A 17,000-nucleotide genomic window follows, 5' to 3' on the forward strand; every position below is an offset into this window, starting at 1 on the left:
CTTCTGGGTTGTTGCGCTGTGTAGTCTGGTCTATGTTAACCAACGTTTCAGAGGTCATACTGCCTCCGTCATCAGAGTATGAAGATTTCCGTCTTCTGGGTTGTTGCGCTCTGTAGTCTGGTAGATGTTAACCAACGTTTCAGAGGTCATACTGCCTCCATCATCAGAGTATGAAGATTTCTGTCTTCTGGGTTGTTGCGCTGTATAGTCTGGTCTATGTTAACCACCGTTTCAGAGGTCATACTGCCTCCATCATCAGAGTATGAAGATTTCTGTCTTCTGGGTTGTTGCGCTGTGTAGTCTGGTCTATGTTAACCAACGTTTCAGAGGTCATACTGCCTCCGTCATCAGAGTATGAAGATTTCCGTCTTCTGGGTTGTTGCGCTGTATAGTCTGGTCTATGTTAACCACCGTTTCAGAGGTCATACTGCCTCCATCATCAGAGTATGAAGATTTCTGTCTTCTGGGTTGTTGCGCTGTGTAGTCTGGTCTATGTTAACCAACGTTTCAGAGGTCATACTGCCTCCGTCATCAGAGTATGAAGATTTCCGTCTTCTGGGTTGTTGCGCTCTGTAGTCTGGTAGATGTTAACCAACGTTTCAGAGGTCATACTGCCTCCATCATCAGAGTATGAAGATTTCTGTCTTCTGGGTTGTTGCGCTGTATAGTCTGGTCTATGTTAACCACCGTTTCAGAGGTCATACTGCCTCCGTCATCAGAGTATGAAGATTTCCGTCTTCTGGGTTGTTGCGCTGTGTAGTCTGGTCTATGTTAACCAACGTTTCAGAGGTCATACTGCCTCCGTCATCAGAGTATGAAGATTTCTGTCTTCTGGGTTGTTGCGCTGTGTAGTCTGGTCTATGTTAACCAACGTTTCAGAGGTCATACTGCCTCCATCATCAGAGTATGAAGATTTCTGTCTTCTGGGTTGTTGCGCTGTGTAGTCTGGTCTATGTTAACCAACGTTTCAGAGGTCATACTGCCTCCGTCATCAGAGTATGAAGATTTCCGTCTTCTGGGTTGTTGCGCTCTGTAGTCTGGTAGATGTTAACCAACGTTTCAGAGGTCATACTGCCTCCATCATCAGAGTATGAAGATTTCTGTCTTCTGGGTTGTTGCGCTGTATAGTCTGGTCTATGTTAACCACCGTTTCAGAGGTCATACTGCCTCCATCATCAGAGTATGAAGATTTCTGTCTTCTGGGTTGTTGCGCTGTGTAGTCTGGTCTATGTTAACCAACGTTTCAGAGGTCATACTGCCTCCGTCATCAGAGTATGAAGATTTCCGTCTTCTGGGTTGTTGCGCTCTGTAGTCTGGTAGATGTTAACCAACGTTTCAGAGGTCATACTGCCTCCGTCATCAGAGTATGAAGATTTCCGTCTTCTGGGTTGTTGCGCTCTGTAGTCTGGTAGATGTTAACCAACGTTTCAGAGGTCATACTGCCTCCATCATCAGAGTATGAAGATTTCTGTCTTCTGGGTTGTTGCGCTGTATAGTCTGGTCTATGTTAACCACCGTTTCAGAGGTCATACTGCCTCCATCATCAGAGTATGAAGATTTCTGTCTTCTGGGTTGTTGCGCTGTGTAGTCTGGTCTATGTTAACCAACGTTTCAGAGGTCATACTGCCTCCGTCATCAGAGTATGAAGATTTCCGTCTTATGGGTTGTTGCGCTGTATAGTCTGGTCTATGTTAACCACCGTTTCAGAGGTCATACTGCCTCCATCATCAGAGTATGAAGATTTCTGTCTTCTGGGTTGTTGCGCTGTGTAGTCTGGTCTATGTTAACCAACGTTTCAGAGGTCATACTGCCTCCGTCATCAGAGTATGAAGATTTCCGTCTTCTGGGTTGTTGCGCTCTGTAGTCTGGTAGATGTTAACCAACGTTTCAGAGGTCATACTGCCTCCATCATCAGAGTATGAAGATTTCTGTCTTCTGGGTTGTTGCGCTGTATAGTCTGGTCTATGTTAACCACCGTTTCAGAGGTCATACTGCCTCCATCATCAGAGTATGAAGATTTCTGTCTTCTGGGTTGTTGCGCTGTGTAGTCTGGTCTATGTTAACCAACGTTTCAGAGGTCATACTGCCTCCGTCATCAGAGTATGAAGATTTCCGTCTTCTGGGTTGTTGCGCTGTATAGTCTGGTCTATGTTAACCACCGTTTCAGAGGTCATACTGCCTCCATCATCAGAGTATGAAGATTTCTGTCTTCTGGGTTGTTGCGCTGTGTAGTCTGGTCTATGTTAACCAACGTTTCAGAGGTCATACTGCCTCCGTCATCAGAGTATGAAGATTTCCGTCTTCTGGGTTGTTGCGCTCTGTAGTCTGGTAGATGTTAACCAACGTTTCAGAGGTCATACTGCCTCCATCATCAGAGTATGAAGATTTCTGTCTTCTGGGTTGTTGCGCTGTATAGTCTGGTCTATGTTAACCACCGTTTCAGAGGTCATACTGCCTCCGTCATCAGAGTATGAAGATTTCCGTCTTCTGGGTTGTTGCGCTGTGTAGTCTGGTCGATGTTTACCAACGTTTCAGAGGTCATACTGCCTCCGTCATCAGAGTATGAAGATTTCTGTCTTCTGGGTTGTTGCGCTGTGTAGTCTGGTCGATGTTTACCAACGTTTCAGAGGTCATACTGCCTCCGTCATCAGAGTATGAAGATTTCTGTCTTCTGGGTTGTTGCGCTGTGTAGTCTGGTCGATGTTTACCAACGTTTCAGAGGTCATACTGCCTCCGTCATCAGGGCGATGACGGAGGCAGTATGACCTCTGAAACGTTGGTTAACATCGACCAGACTACAGAGCGCAACAACCCAGAAGACGGAAATCTTCACATGTAGTATGATTTAATTCTGAGCTGAATTAATCCTACTTAGAGGAAGGGCCGTGAAGTCCTATGAGATGAGAAATAACTTGCAGGACACCAATACTGATATTTCCATGTCCAGTTGTTTGCAAGAAAGCCGTCACCCTAACAGGTTTAATTCGTGACAGCCCCCGTCAGAGTCCGGGACACCCTGTCCATCACAAAACTGTTACGTATTTTGACAATCGATTATGACGTATCAGCACAAATAACTGATAACAGTTTCTTTCGACCTCTAACTGGCGGTAATTTACGCGAAGACCACTATCGCCCTGCGGGTTGAAATAACTCAGCCAACCTTCTAAATATGTACAACAGATGCGTATGCATTTAAGCAGGCTTATGTATTAAGCTGTGTCCTAAATACGGGTCAACGCAGTTTCCATTTCAGGCACCTCGTATTTCAGGTTCTTCTTTGATGTTACGACGATTTGTTCATGAAAATCCGCCATTCCGAAATCGCAGGAGGGTCGGTGTAATGCACTACCAAAACGCCCGTAACTAAGAAACAAATGCTAATTCGATGATGCCGGCTGGCACACTGATTCACTATGAATGTAGGCCGCACCCCCTAGCGGCAGAAGCTCGTACTACATCCGGTTCGCCCTCTATTGACACAGTCTTGAAACTTTCCGATCGCACCTCGTATAACCGTACCTACGCCTAACTCTCTCACGCGTATGAACGGCTTATGGTTGAAGGGAAGAAACACACCAAGGAGACCGATATTAAATAACCACAACATCGCTAGAAGCCTGAGTTTGACAGGCCACGTCAGCAACTCAATTAAAATGGAGGTTCGATCTTGGTATATTTACCGACGCCTTGTCAGCTGCAGTGGTTAAAGACCGCACAGAGAAGAAACAAACGAGGATGACTGAATACTTCGTTGAAGCAGTCGCGGGTCTTGAAGAAAACACGAAAAAACGAAACCTTTCGGAAAGATTCAGTCAAAAACTGTTACCACCATCAAATGAATCACACTGCGCTTGCGTACCTCGTCATGTGATTGTAACGACGTTTCGGTAAGTAAGATTCCACGTCATATTAATTGAATAGTGAGGCAGTGCAACCAATCAGCATTCAGCACCGACGTTACTGTTCAAGAGCTTCTACATCCATAATACACTAGTACAATACCCTGGACCAAACTGGGAGTTTCGAATACGTCACCACCTTCGGGGTAGAAGGAAAAGAAACTGACCATGCAATCCAAATAAATTATCGACAGAGGGACCGAGGCACAAAGTAACTGCCGCTGGAAAATAATTCCTTATCTGATACCCCTCTCATGCCTCGATATCCTTCGCCTTTTACTTCCAAAGGAAGTCGAACGCACACATTCGCCCCGACTACTGTACTCGAAACACAGATCTCAGATGTAGGAAAATGCATGTTCATTTCGGATTCACAGCACGGCTGATTTGTTACGGAAACAAACGTTAACAAGAGACGGAAAGCGAAATGAATTTACCGAAAGGGCTTTGTGCGAATTTGCGTTCGTCTGAAGTCTTGATCGTCATGTATTTCGTCTTGTTTGTCCTCTAACCTGAGAGATTGATTTTACATTTTTATTTCGTGTTCGAATTTGACCGCACTCTTATAGACAACAGTTAACGGTCGCCCAATTCATTTTAATAACATCCTCCCATCTAATTATTAGTCCACCGAGTGGTCGCGTTAGATTTGCGACCAAAATTTTGTAAGCATTTTCTATTTCCCCCATAATTGGTACATTACTAACATATCATATTCCCCTAAACTATGGCGAAGTGCGCAAATTATAAATCGCGTGATCATATAGACGTTTGCATTCTAATGTCCCCTGCCTCTCTAGTAAGTCAAAATATTCTCCAGAGCACCCCGTTTTCAAACACCCTAAACGAATGTCCTTTCCTCAGAACAAAGCAACAGTGTAAATGCTTTGAATATATTAGAGTTTAGGTTTTCAGGATTCTGAACAGAATGGTAGCGAGGACTTTGAACATTTCTGCTGTCATAAAACCGTGTCCTGCCCACGTGTAGGTTAGGTCTAATCCTACAGAATTCTAAATGAAAACAGGATTATACATCGTCGATCGAAATAATTGACAGGAGTAATATGATTGTCCGTCAGCGTGTTTCGTGTCTAAAATACACTGAACATATTTCGATGAACATTGGCAGTGTACTGAGGTGCTCAGTGCCTACGAGCAGATATCGGTCGACCACAATACCCAGCCCAAACTAAGCTTCATCAGACTCGGAATAAGAAATCTGTACGTAGTCGTAGCGGAAAAGAACTTTCAAATAATAGTTACAGGTCTTAATGATGTCTACATTTCCCCAGGTTCAGTACCACACCCTGTCCCACTTTCCAATCCTAATAGATGAATACCATGACGTCTTTTCAATTGCGTCGAACGTCCATAATCAGTCGACCAAATGGTAATGAGATTCCGGATTATTCGCTTCAACACAGAACACTGAAAATAAAATTACAAAATAAATTGAGAAACTCAATAACAAAATTCAAATCAACGGTAATATATATATATATATATATATATATATATATATATATATATCATTTCGCCTTCGCGGAAGGAATGCGATTTCATATTGTCCACATTCTGACAAACAATCCGGATGTGACCTAAACTTTCATCACAAACTGCACGTCTATGCACTCTGAACTGTATAAATATACCTCGCTCGCACGAAACCAATATCCTGACTTTGACAATTCAACACGCCCACGCGTTTTAAAAGTGTATTGCCCGTTATCCACTGCCATACGGAACGGGATGCAAAACGAACACATCCCACACGTTCCAAGTTTGTACTCGTTCTATGAATCGTTATGTCTGGTTTCAATTTTGGTCTGTAGCGGTCAAAACGTCTACCCAGTTTACACGAAGCTCGGTAAAGAACTTAATGATTTGTAAGACTTGAGGTTCTCACAGCGATGAGTATGAAGATTTCTGTCTTCTGGGTTGTTGCGCCGTCTAGTATGGTCGATGTTAACCAACGTTTCAGAGGTCATACTGCCTCCGTCATCAGGGCGATGAATATTCATCGCCCTGATGACCAGACTACACAGCGCAACAACCCAGAAGACGGAAATCTTCAACTTAATGATTTACTTACAAACGGATCATCGCAGGAAAGATTTATAAACAACATTCTTTTCAAATATGGATGTCTTCTGCGTCGTAGAGCAATGTCATTTGGTAGTTCATCGACGTTTCTGAGGTCTCTGCGGCCTCCGTCATGAGGGCGGTCATCGGTTTTCGTTAAAATTTCAGTTGAACTTGTTTATAACAGTACAGGCATACCTCGTTTTATTGCGCTTCGCAGATATTGCGTTTTGTTTACAAATTGAAGGTTTGTGGCAACCCTGCGTCGAGCAAGTTTATCGGCGTCATTTTTCCAACAGCATGTGTCACATTTTGGTAATTCTCGCAATGTTTTTTTAGACATAATTCTATTGCACACTTAATAGACTACAGTATAGCGTAAACATAACTTTTATATGCACTGGGAAACCAAAAAATATCGTGTGACTCGCTTTATTGCGGTGGTCTGGAACCGAACCCGCAATATCACCGAGGTATGCCTGTATTGGCATAGCGCCCTCAGTAGGTAACAAGGAAAATTCGACAATTGGAACGTATTCACTTTTTCTCGAACCTAGGACAGTTGTTCTGGGTTGTAGCCTCCGATTCTGTTATCTACCCGTCAGAATAAATCTTTCTGGCAACAATCCCGGTTTTTGTATTGTGTTTAGTCTCCGCACTGAGGAAGCCATCTTCACCGGGAATCAAACAAAGGACACTTTCAGAATTGTGACCATTGTCCTTGTAATCTCTTCGTCTATCGAGCTACAGAGACTATCCTTACCGGGACTCCAACCCGACCCCTCTTCGTGGTTTTGACCTTTCTAAAACCAATTCGTGGTTTCGACCTTTCTAAAACCAATTCGTGGTTTCGACCTTTCTAAAACCTCTTCGTGGTTTTGAAATTTCTAAAACCAATTCGTGGTTTCGACCTTTCTAAAACCAATTCGTGGTTTCGACCTTTCTAAAACCTCTTCGTGGTTTTGAAATTTCTAAAACCAATTCGTGGTTTCGACCTTTCTAAAACCAATTCGTGGTTTCGACCTTTCTAAAACCAATTCGTGGTTTTGACCTTTCTAAAACCAATTCGTGGTTTCAATCCGTAAGCATGCAAAGTTTCGGGTGGTCGGCGGACCCCTTCTTGAGCTACAAGCGATCATACAGACATATCCAGAATGGTCAGTAATCAACAATTGTGCTTACGAGGTCAAAAGCATACCAATGACCCAGTTAAGTTTTCTAATTGGTTAAGTTTGAAGTGAAAGTTATTTGTACACGAAAAGTGAGCTTCGCAGATTTGAGGTTCATCCTAAATAATAAACTCAGAGCGACTTCAGAGACGCTCTACCGGGGTCGTTGCCAACATTCGAACAGATCACGTCCCCAGGCTCGAAACGGATACTGTTTTTTTTTCTGTGAGCTGAATCCACTCACAAAGCTCGACGTGTGGACACTCCGTTCTACATCGAGTGTCCACAAACATGTCCCCAAGTCAGCTCAGGATCCGGTTTCAACTACTCTTAGTGGCGCCATTCTTATTGCCACAGTGTTGCCAACAGACAATTTCTAAAATACCGGACTGTCGTATTCAAGGTAATTTTACTGGTGACGAAACTGTACACCAAGGATGGAGATCCATTCTAAAACTGCCAAAACTTAAGAGTGAAATTTCTCTTTTAGTTTCCGGTGATATTTTAAAAAACGTTTCATTCTCATGACTTGTTAGTGTGTTTCACATAAATGATTACTAACGAAGTTAGTGAGAAGTTGCTTGTTGAATCTTCGCTGCTAATACTGTTATATCAGATTCCTAATTGATCCCCTTCACAGTCACACGACAGCATCGCTTTCACCGATAAATCTACTCCTAAAATCGAATTTCACATACTTCATGGCAGAACTTTACTTTTACAAGTAGATGTCAATTTAAAAAAAATAACAGCTCAAATGCAAATTGTTTCAAAGCAACAAAGACTGTTGTTACAAAAATTTTTCCAATCTTCTGTCACTAATCTTTAATTAATTTAGCAACATTTTTATACCCCATATCTTCAGTGCGTTTATTGGGTCAGCAACTTTTCGGAACAAAACGATACTATACGAAATTTTTCGCTCCCATTTCAAATTTAATTAAACCGATCCCGCCAAACTTTTCCAATCGGCGTCCAGATACTTAAGAAACATGACAGTTTAATCGACACATATATTTGGTCCGAAAACCCAGACGTAAGCCTTTCTTCAATTCTACATTAACTGAGAAATATTTAAAATCTTCTACCTCTGCGACTTTCTTCATTAACTAATTTAATACTGAATATGATGTCAATTGGCTTCCTTAAACCCTGCAGATTCACGTCTAACATTCAAGTGAGCATACAAATCAGTGAGTTACATTAGCTCTAACCATTCAAGCCACTCTGCCTATAATCTAACTTCGAAGAGGTTACAATGATGTCTCCGGTTCACACTGATGCAACAATTTATTCCAAACTGCAGTCATGCGGGTTATCTAGTTCCTAGGAAAACGCTACAGACATGCAGACAGATGGGTCCACATTTTGTTCTTCGCTCGCGCTCGAGCGTCAAGAACACGCAAATGCTGTAAAGCTAAATTATCTAATGGGGAAATGCAGCGATATGTAATGACGTTCTTTTAATTGAAAATCTAACTAGACACATTTATTCAGAACTAAACACAAACTAAACTAACTTTATTCTGAGATCAAATCAATCACAGATGAAGTCCCTCCACTCTTGGGATCAAGGCATGATATTGTTCTTTCTGGTTGGCGCCACGACGCTTTATATGTCGAGCACGTGACATCCGTCCTGAGCCAAGGACTCGACCGTATTCGCGCACTATCATGAAAATAGTTCATCTGAATTCCTATCAACTGCTAAAGGAGAAGCTTGAACGTCACGTTGAAACTTGCAGGCTTAAGGACATGTCATATTGTCATCTATGACTTCGCAGGATGCAACCAGGCACCATCTGTAAGACAAATGCTTCATTGCGAACTTCAATACGCCACGGTAAGTGGTAGCTCTTCAGATAAACAACAAATTACCCACCATTATTTATTTTATATTTTATTTATTTTAGTGTTCTGTCTGACGACAGGTCCATATGAACAGGATCCTTCCATCCTTTTCTCGGACTGGGACCTGTTCATATACGTTCTTGGCAGATGATCCAGAAGTGGTTTGCCATTGCCTTCTTCTGTGTGTGAATGGAGTAATTGTTGGGATGCCACGGAGGAAAACTCCGTGTTGCCTAGACCACGGCCTTGCCCAACACAAGTTATAAATTCGGGCACCGCCGGGAATCGAACCCGAGACCCCAGGATTACAAGGCCAGCGTTCTAACCGCTAGACCACCGTGGCTATTACCCACCATTACCGAACAGAAATCTTTATACTCACCGCTATGAAAACCACAAATCATACAACTGAAATGTCATTACAGTCTTTACAAAATCCTCCCATTCAGTCTCATAATTCCGGTTACGCCTATACGAAGTTTCCATGCGTTGACTCGAACTATCTGACCGATGGCGGCCAGACAGGCAGTCGCCTCAACTGGGATTGTTTTGTAACAGACTGTACGAGAATAAATCAAGTGACAGAGATGCTAATTAACTCGATCGTTAATTTATGTGAGGCGATCCAAATACCAAGTCCATATTATCGGATAAGCTGACAGACCGTCTGGTCCCAAGGGAGGTTCATCTTCGTTAAATTTTACGTAAGTACAGAATGCCAAAGAACTTAGGGCTCTTCTATCCTTGGGCGACGCACGACTTCAATTCGGACAACGGAGAAATTAAACTTTAACATTAAAGAGACAATTTCGTACCACTGTACTTATGTTGTGTTTATTTAGACCAGTGTTTCTCAAACCGGTCTCAAGGATTCATATAGAGAAAGGGATATATAGTTTAACAGCGGACTAACTTATCTTACAAAATCTTCGCTATCATAACAATATAGTTAACATTATCGGTCATCGGGTAGACAAGAATGTATGCCGGTCGGTCGGTCGGTCGGTCGGTCGTACTTTGGTGGCAACTAAAGTAAGTTCCTGCTCAATCATCATTTTGCCAGTTCTCGCCCGGTCAGAATAAAGGTATTGACTGTTTATCCACAATAGTAACGTAAAATCCGCTTATCAGTGACAAGGAGTCAAGACCAATTATTTATTTATTTATATTATTTATTTAGTGTTCTGTCTGAGGACAGGTCCATATGAACAGGATCCTTGCATCCTTTTCTCGGACTGGGACCTGTTCATATACGTTCTTGGCAGATGATCCAGAAGTGGTTTGCCATTGCCTTCTTCTATGTGTGAATGGAGTAATTGTTGGGATGCCACGGAGGAAAACTCCGTGTTGCCTAGACCACGGCCTTGCCCAACACAAGTTATAAATTCGGGCACCGCCTGGAATCGAACCCGAGACCCCAAGATTACAAGGCCAGCGTTCTAACCGCTAGACCACCGTGGTCCAAGACCAATTACATGATAACAAGGAAAACGGTGCTATAAACACATCAGACATCATAGGAAAATAAAAAGATACGTAAATATGATCTCTGCATCTCCAGATCGGATTTACGCGTGTTGGTGATTAGGGAGTGCCTGACAACCAGAGTTGCGTGGTGTCACTGCACGTGATAAATCCAAAGCACCAGAATGTGCCAGTAGCCACTTCACCGTCTTCAAGCTACTGCTATAAAGAAGATTCCAAAAACTCTGAAAACAGCATCGAGCAAGGTTATGAACGCTCTTGTCACGAGGCAAAGTTTTGGTTCGCGCTCACACAAATTTTATTCAGTTGCGTACGATCTGAAGCTTTCGCGGCGATTATATAATGAATTCTTCTCGCGCTACCAGCCTCAGGGTACCCTGAGGACGAGGACGAAGATGGTTATCGAAACGTTGTTTTCCACATTAAACCACCTCACACGACCTTCATCACGTCTATGGGAGACTTTGGTTCCAGAGTTTAGCAAACGGTACAAGGCTGCCAATCCCTGAGGAAGAAAGTGACAAACATCTCTCTTTGTCGTTAAAATGTTACAAAATATTCCCGGGATCCCCATTTCGCTCTACTCTCAGACATCACAAGGTCACACACCGGAATTAAAAAGCGTGTTTACTTAATTTACATACAAAAATGCGTAGTGAACTTTAACACACGGAAATGCGCTCCGATTCATACAAACGACTGCTTCGTCGCTAATAATCCTCGGAAAGCAATGACTGGCACTTTGCTAATTACGACACTATTTAAGTATATTAAAATATTATCAAGCGCCAAGGCTACACAATAAACCTCTGATACAAACACAAAGAAAACAGCTCGTAATGAACTTTCAGTGACAAATAACTGTCATAATAATGAGTATTTGCTCACAGCGATCGCAGCTTTAAGGACCACCTCCCGACAAAATTTAGAACGCGTACAATTTTACAGTCACGTGTGGATCAAAGTAATTGAAGTCTCAACACTTCAATACAAATTTTGTAATTTCGAATCATAACCAAACGTAATAGCCACGGTGGTCTAGCGGTTAGAACGCTGGCCTTGTAATCCTGGGGACTCGGGTTCGATTTCCGGCGGTGCCCGAATTTATAACTTGTGTTTGGCAAGGCCGTGGTCTAGGCAACAAGGAGTTTTCCTCCGTGGCATCCCAACAATTACTCCATTCACACACAGAAGAAGGCAATGGCAAACCACTTCTGGATCATCTGCCAAGAACGTAGATGAACAGGTCCCAGTCCGAGAAAAGGATGGAAGGATCCTGTTCATATGGACCTGTCGTCAGACAGAACACTAAATACTAATAAGATGAGGTGGTCTAGCGGTTAGAACGCTGGCCTTGTAATCCTGGGGGTCTCGGGTTCGATTCCCGGCGGTGCCCGAATTTATAACTTGTGTTGGGCAAGGCCGTGGTCTAGGCAACACGGAGTTTTCCTCCGTGGCATCCCAACAATTACTCCATTCACACACAGAAGAAGGCAATGGCAAACCACTTATGGATCATCTGCCAAGAACGTATATGAACAGGTCCCAGTCCGAGAAAAGGATGGAAGGATCCTGTTCATATGGACCTGTCGTCAGACAGAACACTACAAATAAATATATAAATAACCAAACGTTACGTTGTCCGGATGCTTCATCAGTTATTAGCAAATGTGCATGTCGCTGGGTTGTCACGTTGTTTATCAATTTCGACCAAATGACTTCCCGTGTTAACCCACAATCAACACTTTCACCGCCGTAAAACACTCAAATATCGTTATTTCTGAAACCCTTCCGAATCGTACAAGTGAGTGTTACACCACACCAGAACTTCGTGCGGTTGCCATGTTGGTTTCACTAACAGAGACAGGAAACAAATTTGGCGATGAGGCGACATCCAGTGGCTCCAACATTCGCGGCTACGAAATCCGATGGTTCATTACCGCCATAATAAAACCACTTATGAGACCCTTTAATTCACACATCCCTTAAGATAAATCTTAAAATTATTCTCAAATCTACGCCTAACTTTGTCCAAACGACAACTTCTTAACTCAAGATATTTACAGTCAAAATGCTACTCGTCCTTACGTAAACTAACCACGAAAGCACTGGTTTTATTCAAAAATGTCAAACGCAAAATGTTCCATTTTTCGCCGCATTAATACACGGAATGGCCTGTGGATATGTTTATTACAAATTAATAATGACCAGGGAAATTTGGTAACCACCCACGAGACCGAAATTGACAAAATAATCAACAACAAAAAATAACTCTACGAATGTGTCCTCGGCTTGTGAGTTGTGGATTTATACTAATGATCACGACACATGAAGACGTTTAATGGTGACACAGTAGAAGTGACGGAAGATGAATCTCCGATAAACACGTCAACGCCACCACAAAGGAACAGCAAATAAACAGAGGCACGGATGGCATCCGGCAAACGACCAACAGACACCTCATTTCCTCCGGTTCTTTCCACTTCTGCATTTCAATCACACCCACGCTTCAAATCAAGACTGTCCACACACACACACACTGTTAAGTCGAAAGTTAAATCAGTTTCATGACAAGTTCTTGACAAAATATTCACACAGTAGCTCGTTTTATATGTAATCCCAGACTTTTAAATGCTTTTGATCGAACAGTCTACAACTTTGCCGATTCTATCAGAATAAAACGTGTTTAGTCAATCCTTTGGCCGCACATGCAGGATTTTAGGCTTTCACGGCGGAGTATGAAGATTTCTGTCTTCCGGGTTGTTGCGCCGTGTAGTCTGGTCGATATTAACCAACGTTTCAGAGGTCATACTGCCTCCGTCATCAGGGCGATGAGTATGAAGATTTCTGTCTTCTGGGTTGTTGCGCTGTGTAGTCTGGTCGATGTTAATCAACGTTTCAGAGGTCATACTGCCTCCATCATCAGGGCGATGAGTATGAAGATTTCTGTCTTCTGGGTTGTTGCGCTGTGTAGTCTGGTCGATGTTAATCAACGTTTCAGAGGTCATACTGCCTCCATCATCAGGGCGATGAGTATGAAGATTTCTGTCTTCTGGGTTGTTGCGCTGTGTAGTCTGGTCGATGTCAACCAACGTTTCAGAGGTCATACTGCCTCCATCATCAGGGCGATGAGTATGAAGATTTCTGTCTTCTGGGTTGTTGCGCTGTGTAGTCTGGTCGATGTTAACCAACGTTTCAGAGGTCATACTGCCTCCGTCATCAGAGTATGAAGATTTCTGTCTTCTGGGTTGTTGCGCTGTGTAGTCTGGTCGATGTTAACCAACGTTTCAGAGGTCATACTGCCTCCATCATCAGGGCGATGATTTTTAGCTTGCCCGTGATATCTTCTCGTGATGCTATCCATCAAAAGTGTCGTATCCATCATCTATTGCATCTTGCGAGCTAAAAGTTCCGGTCACACGACAACGGAATAAAATAAAGCACCTTCCGATGCAAAATAATTCGCACGAAAGTAATGTCGTAAAACATGCAATGCGATAAGAAATAATCCGGCCGCAAGGCACTAGAAACCGCAGATTTCGAACCAACACAACGGAAATTACCGGTGAACAAGACAACTGTTACAGTCGAGGTTTGAAGGATTATGACAATGGTAAGTCATATGTGTAATAAATAATAAAACTACGTTTCGGAAGCTGGATTCCGCTTCCGTCTTCAGGTACAAAATACGAGAAAAAGGACAGAAAACCCATCTGCTTAGCCCCCTGGTTAAACCAGCCTCAGACTAGTTTTATTATTTTGTAAGTCCGAAAGAACAACTGTTAAAGCCCTCTTAATTTCAAAGGTTGTTCGCGAACTGTTCAAAACATCTTATTACTACACTTCCGTATGAAGTGTTTATTCCTGTAAGCCTCTGAATCCGTATTAATTAAACCCGCATATGACAGAATCTTTTTCCGTGGTGCTTTCAAACACAAAGTGTTTCACTGACCAGACCGATGAACCTCGAATAATATCGAACTGTGACAACATTTGCAATGCCATGCCATGTAATTTCCTCTTCGGCTGTGAGTGTCGATTTTCGGGTTCAAATAGCGTGAACAGGGAGTTAGACCACACTGCAGCATCACTGCTGTCGAGTAAGTGTGAGTATCGATCATTTCAATCGACCAACGCTCGTTATAACCACATCAAAACTTAAACGCAGTTCGCAGGGCCAGACTGCGTATTTTCAGATCCGCGAACCTCAAACTAAAACTATGTTAAGAGAACTTCGTTTCTCTACACGGAGAACTCTTACAATTTGCCGACAAAGCTGGTAAAAACGCGCCCCACTGTTCCACTGTTCATATTTTCGCTGAACTACAAACGCGGTAAAATTTGAGGTTCTCAGAAGATGACAGTCATCTGGAATTTTGAATCGTATAGTCCGGTAAGATACTGACCGACGGTTCAGAGGAGCTTGCTGCCTCCATTATCAGGGGAGTCGGTCCCTATCTACCAGATTAAACAGTGCAATTTTCCACAAGACAACCATCTTCAGTTCTAAACATGATCATCAGGGCTTGACACCCTGATGATGTAGGCAGCAAACGCCTCTGAAACGTCGGTAAACTTCTACCAGATTACAAGAAGCAAGATACTAAAGACAAGTCATTTTAATATTTGCAGCCGTGAGAACCTGAAATCGCACAAAATATCAGCATACTAATTACAATATATGTTCTAGTATGAACCTACAATTTACAATGCCTTAAATAAGCACCGAAGCTAAACTCCAGTGGGAGATCGTACAAACAACTCGTAATTCATAACAACGTACAAGTCCTATTAGAAATAGATGCATTATCTTTCATGTTGCATAAAAGTTCACAATGGAAGCATACGACATATTTTTTGGACACAATGGTTTCGAAATTACATAAAATATAAAATTCAATGTTTATCGTCATCTGTTGCTCCCTTAATTAAAAATAAAGGTTAAAACTGCCCAAGAAACACAGGCCTGTGACGGATACAGAGGCCTAAAACGTTGTCTAATTCGCGTAGCACATCGAAAGATGTTTCAAGTAAAAGTCAGAGATCAAATCTGGAAACAGCAAACGTATAGTGTAACAATTCTGGCACGTTCGTTGTCACTGCCTTTAAGATTTTAAAATCGCGAATTTTAGCTTCAGATGCTGTCCAACATTCTTCGTAAAATAGGCGTGGCATCCAAAATCAGTCTCAACGGTTGAGCTACATAAAGGTCACTTTCGTTTAATATCCTAAATATCGTTAACATTTAAGGGGAAAATGCAAGCACAAAATGTATTTTTCTCACAACTTTCGTTCCAATAAATATTGAGGGATATGAGATTCATGCATCCCAGACGTCAACAGACGTACACTTAAATAAACTACGAAAAGTCACATATTTGAAACCACGCGAAGAAAAATTAATTATCTACAGCTGAACTGCGCTGGTCCACTGGTGACCAATGCTTCTTCTCCGGCTCAGTTTATTATTTATTTATTTATTCAGTGTTCTGTCTGACGACAGGTCCATATGAACAGGATCCTTCCATCCTTTTCTCGGACTGGGACCTGTTCATATACGTTCTTGGCAGATGATCCAGAAGTGGTTTGCCATTGCCTTCTTCTGTGTGTGAATGGAGTAATTGTTGGGATGCCACGGAGGAAAACTCCGTGTTGCCTAGACCACGGCCTTGCCCAACACAAGTTATAAATTCGGGCACCGCCGGGAATCGAACCCGAGACCCCAGGATTACAAGGCCAGCGTTCTAACCGCTAACCCACCGTGGTACTCCGCCTCAGTTAACTTGTTCTAAATCCTCTTTTCTTTTCATTTATGCTAACAATATTGACTCTTCTCATAGTTTCTCTGTATCCAAGAGAGATCGGAGAAATGCCATTCCATCTGATTGTTATTTCCGCAAGACCTGTTGGCACGGTGCGGTCATCGCTTTATATAGTTAATTCAAATACAGACTGTAATTTCAAGCAGAATTTCCTCAAAAAACGACAAACGCTCCATTTCCTTTCAACGAGACAATCCACTTTCACACATTTATACCAGCCAATGTGTTCACAGGAATGGTATCTAAGATGTCCTCAAGGGCGATGATTCTGTGGACCATCGTCATGGTAATGGCATTCTCTTGCCGGGCTGAAGCCGCTCCAGAGGCCTTCATCGCGCCGGCAGATTTTCGCGAGTTGCAGCAAATCGCCCTCGCCGAAAACGGATTACAGGTGAGCCACGTCTGAATCGAGTGTTCTCCAGAGCATGCACTGGTGAGGCACACGTCCTCGTCCAATCCGTAACAACAATCTACCGATATCCTCTTGATGATTACGACGGCGTTCGATAGATGTCGCACCAGAGATTCTTTGAACTCATATTTGCCATAATAATTATTTTGAGGCGACAGATCCCTTTAGATAGGGGATCAGCTTGTCTCGATGTTTTTATCACCACAAAACAAACGACACAGAGGGGTCAAACCTGAAACAGCAGCATGCAAGTGGCCTGATTCCAAAAGAACCTTTG

The 17,000-nt window shown here is 42.7% G+C and overlaps 2 protein-coding genes across 9 annotated transcripts in view; one reads left to right on the plus strand and one right to left on the minus strand.

The window, feature by feature from the left end:
- DNAlig3 (DNA ligase 3) overlaps positions 1–17,000 on the minus strand; it is a 281,323-nt gene that overhangs the window by 252,475 nt on the left and 11,848 nt on the right. The gene's annotated exons all lie outside the window — the stretch shown is intronic.
- The window catches only part of CNMa (CNMamide), an 87,406-nt gene that overhangs the window by 63,555 nt on the left and 6,851 nt on the right, over positions 1–17,000 (plus strand). For both annotated transcript variants that reach the window (XM_022076141.2, XM_022076143.2), the window contains exon 3: positions 16,545–16,702. In XM_022076141.2, coding sequence (XP_021931833.2) covers positions 16,545–16,702 — 158 coding nt within the window. The remainder of the gene's footprint in view (positions 1–16,544; positions 16,703–17,000) is intronic.

The sequence above is a fragment of the Zootermopsis nevadensis genome, unplaced genomic scaffold, assembly GCF_977971745.1.
Source record: "Zootermopsis nevadensis isolate Lab colony 2312 unplaced genomic scaffold, Znev_1.0 Znev_ptg000001l, whole genome shotgun sequence".
Lineage (NCBI taxonomy): Eukaryota > Metazoa > Arthropoda > Insecta > Blattodea > Termopsidae > Zootermopsis > Zootermopsis nevadensis.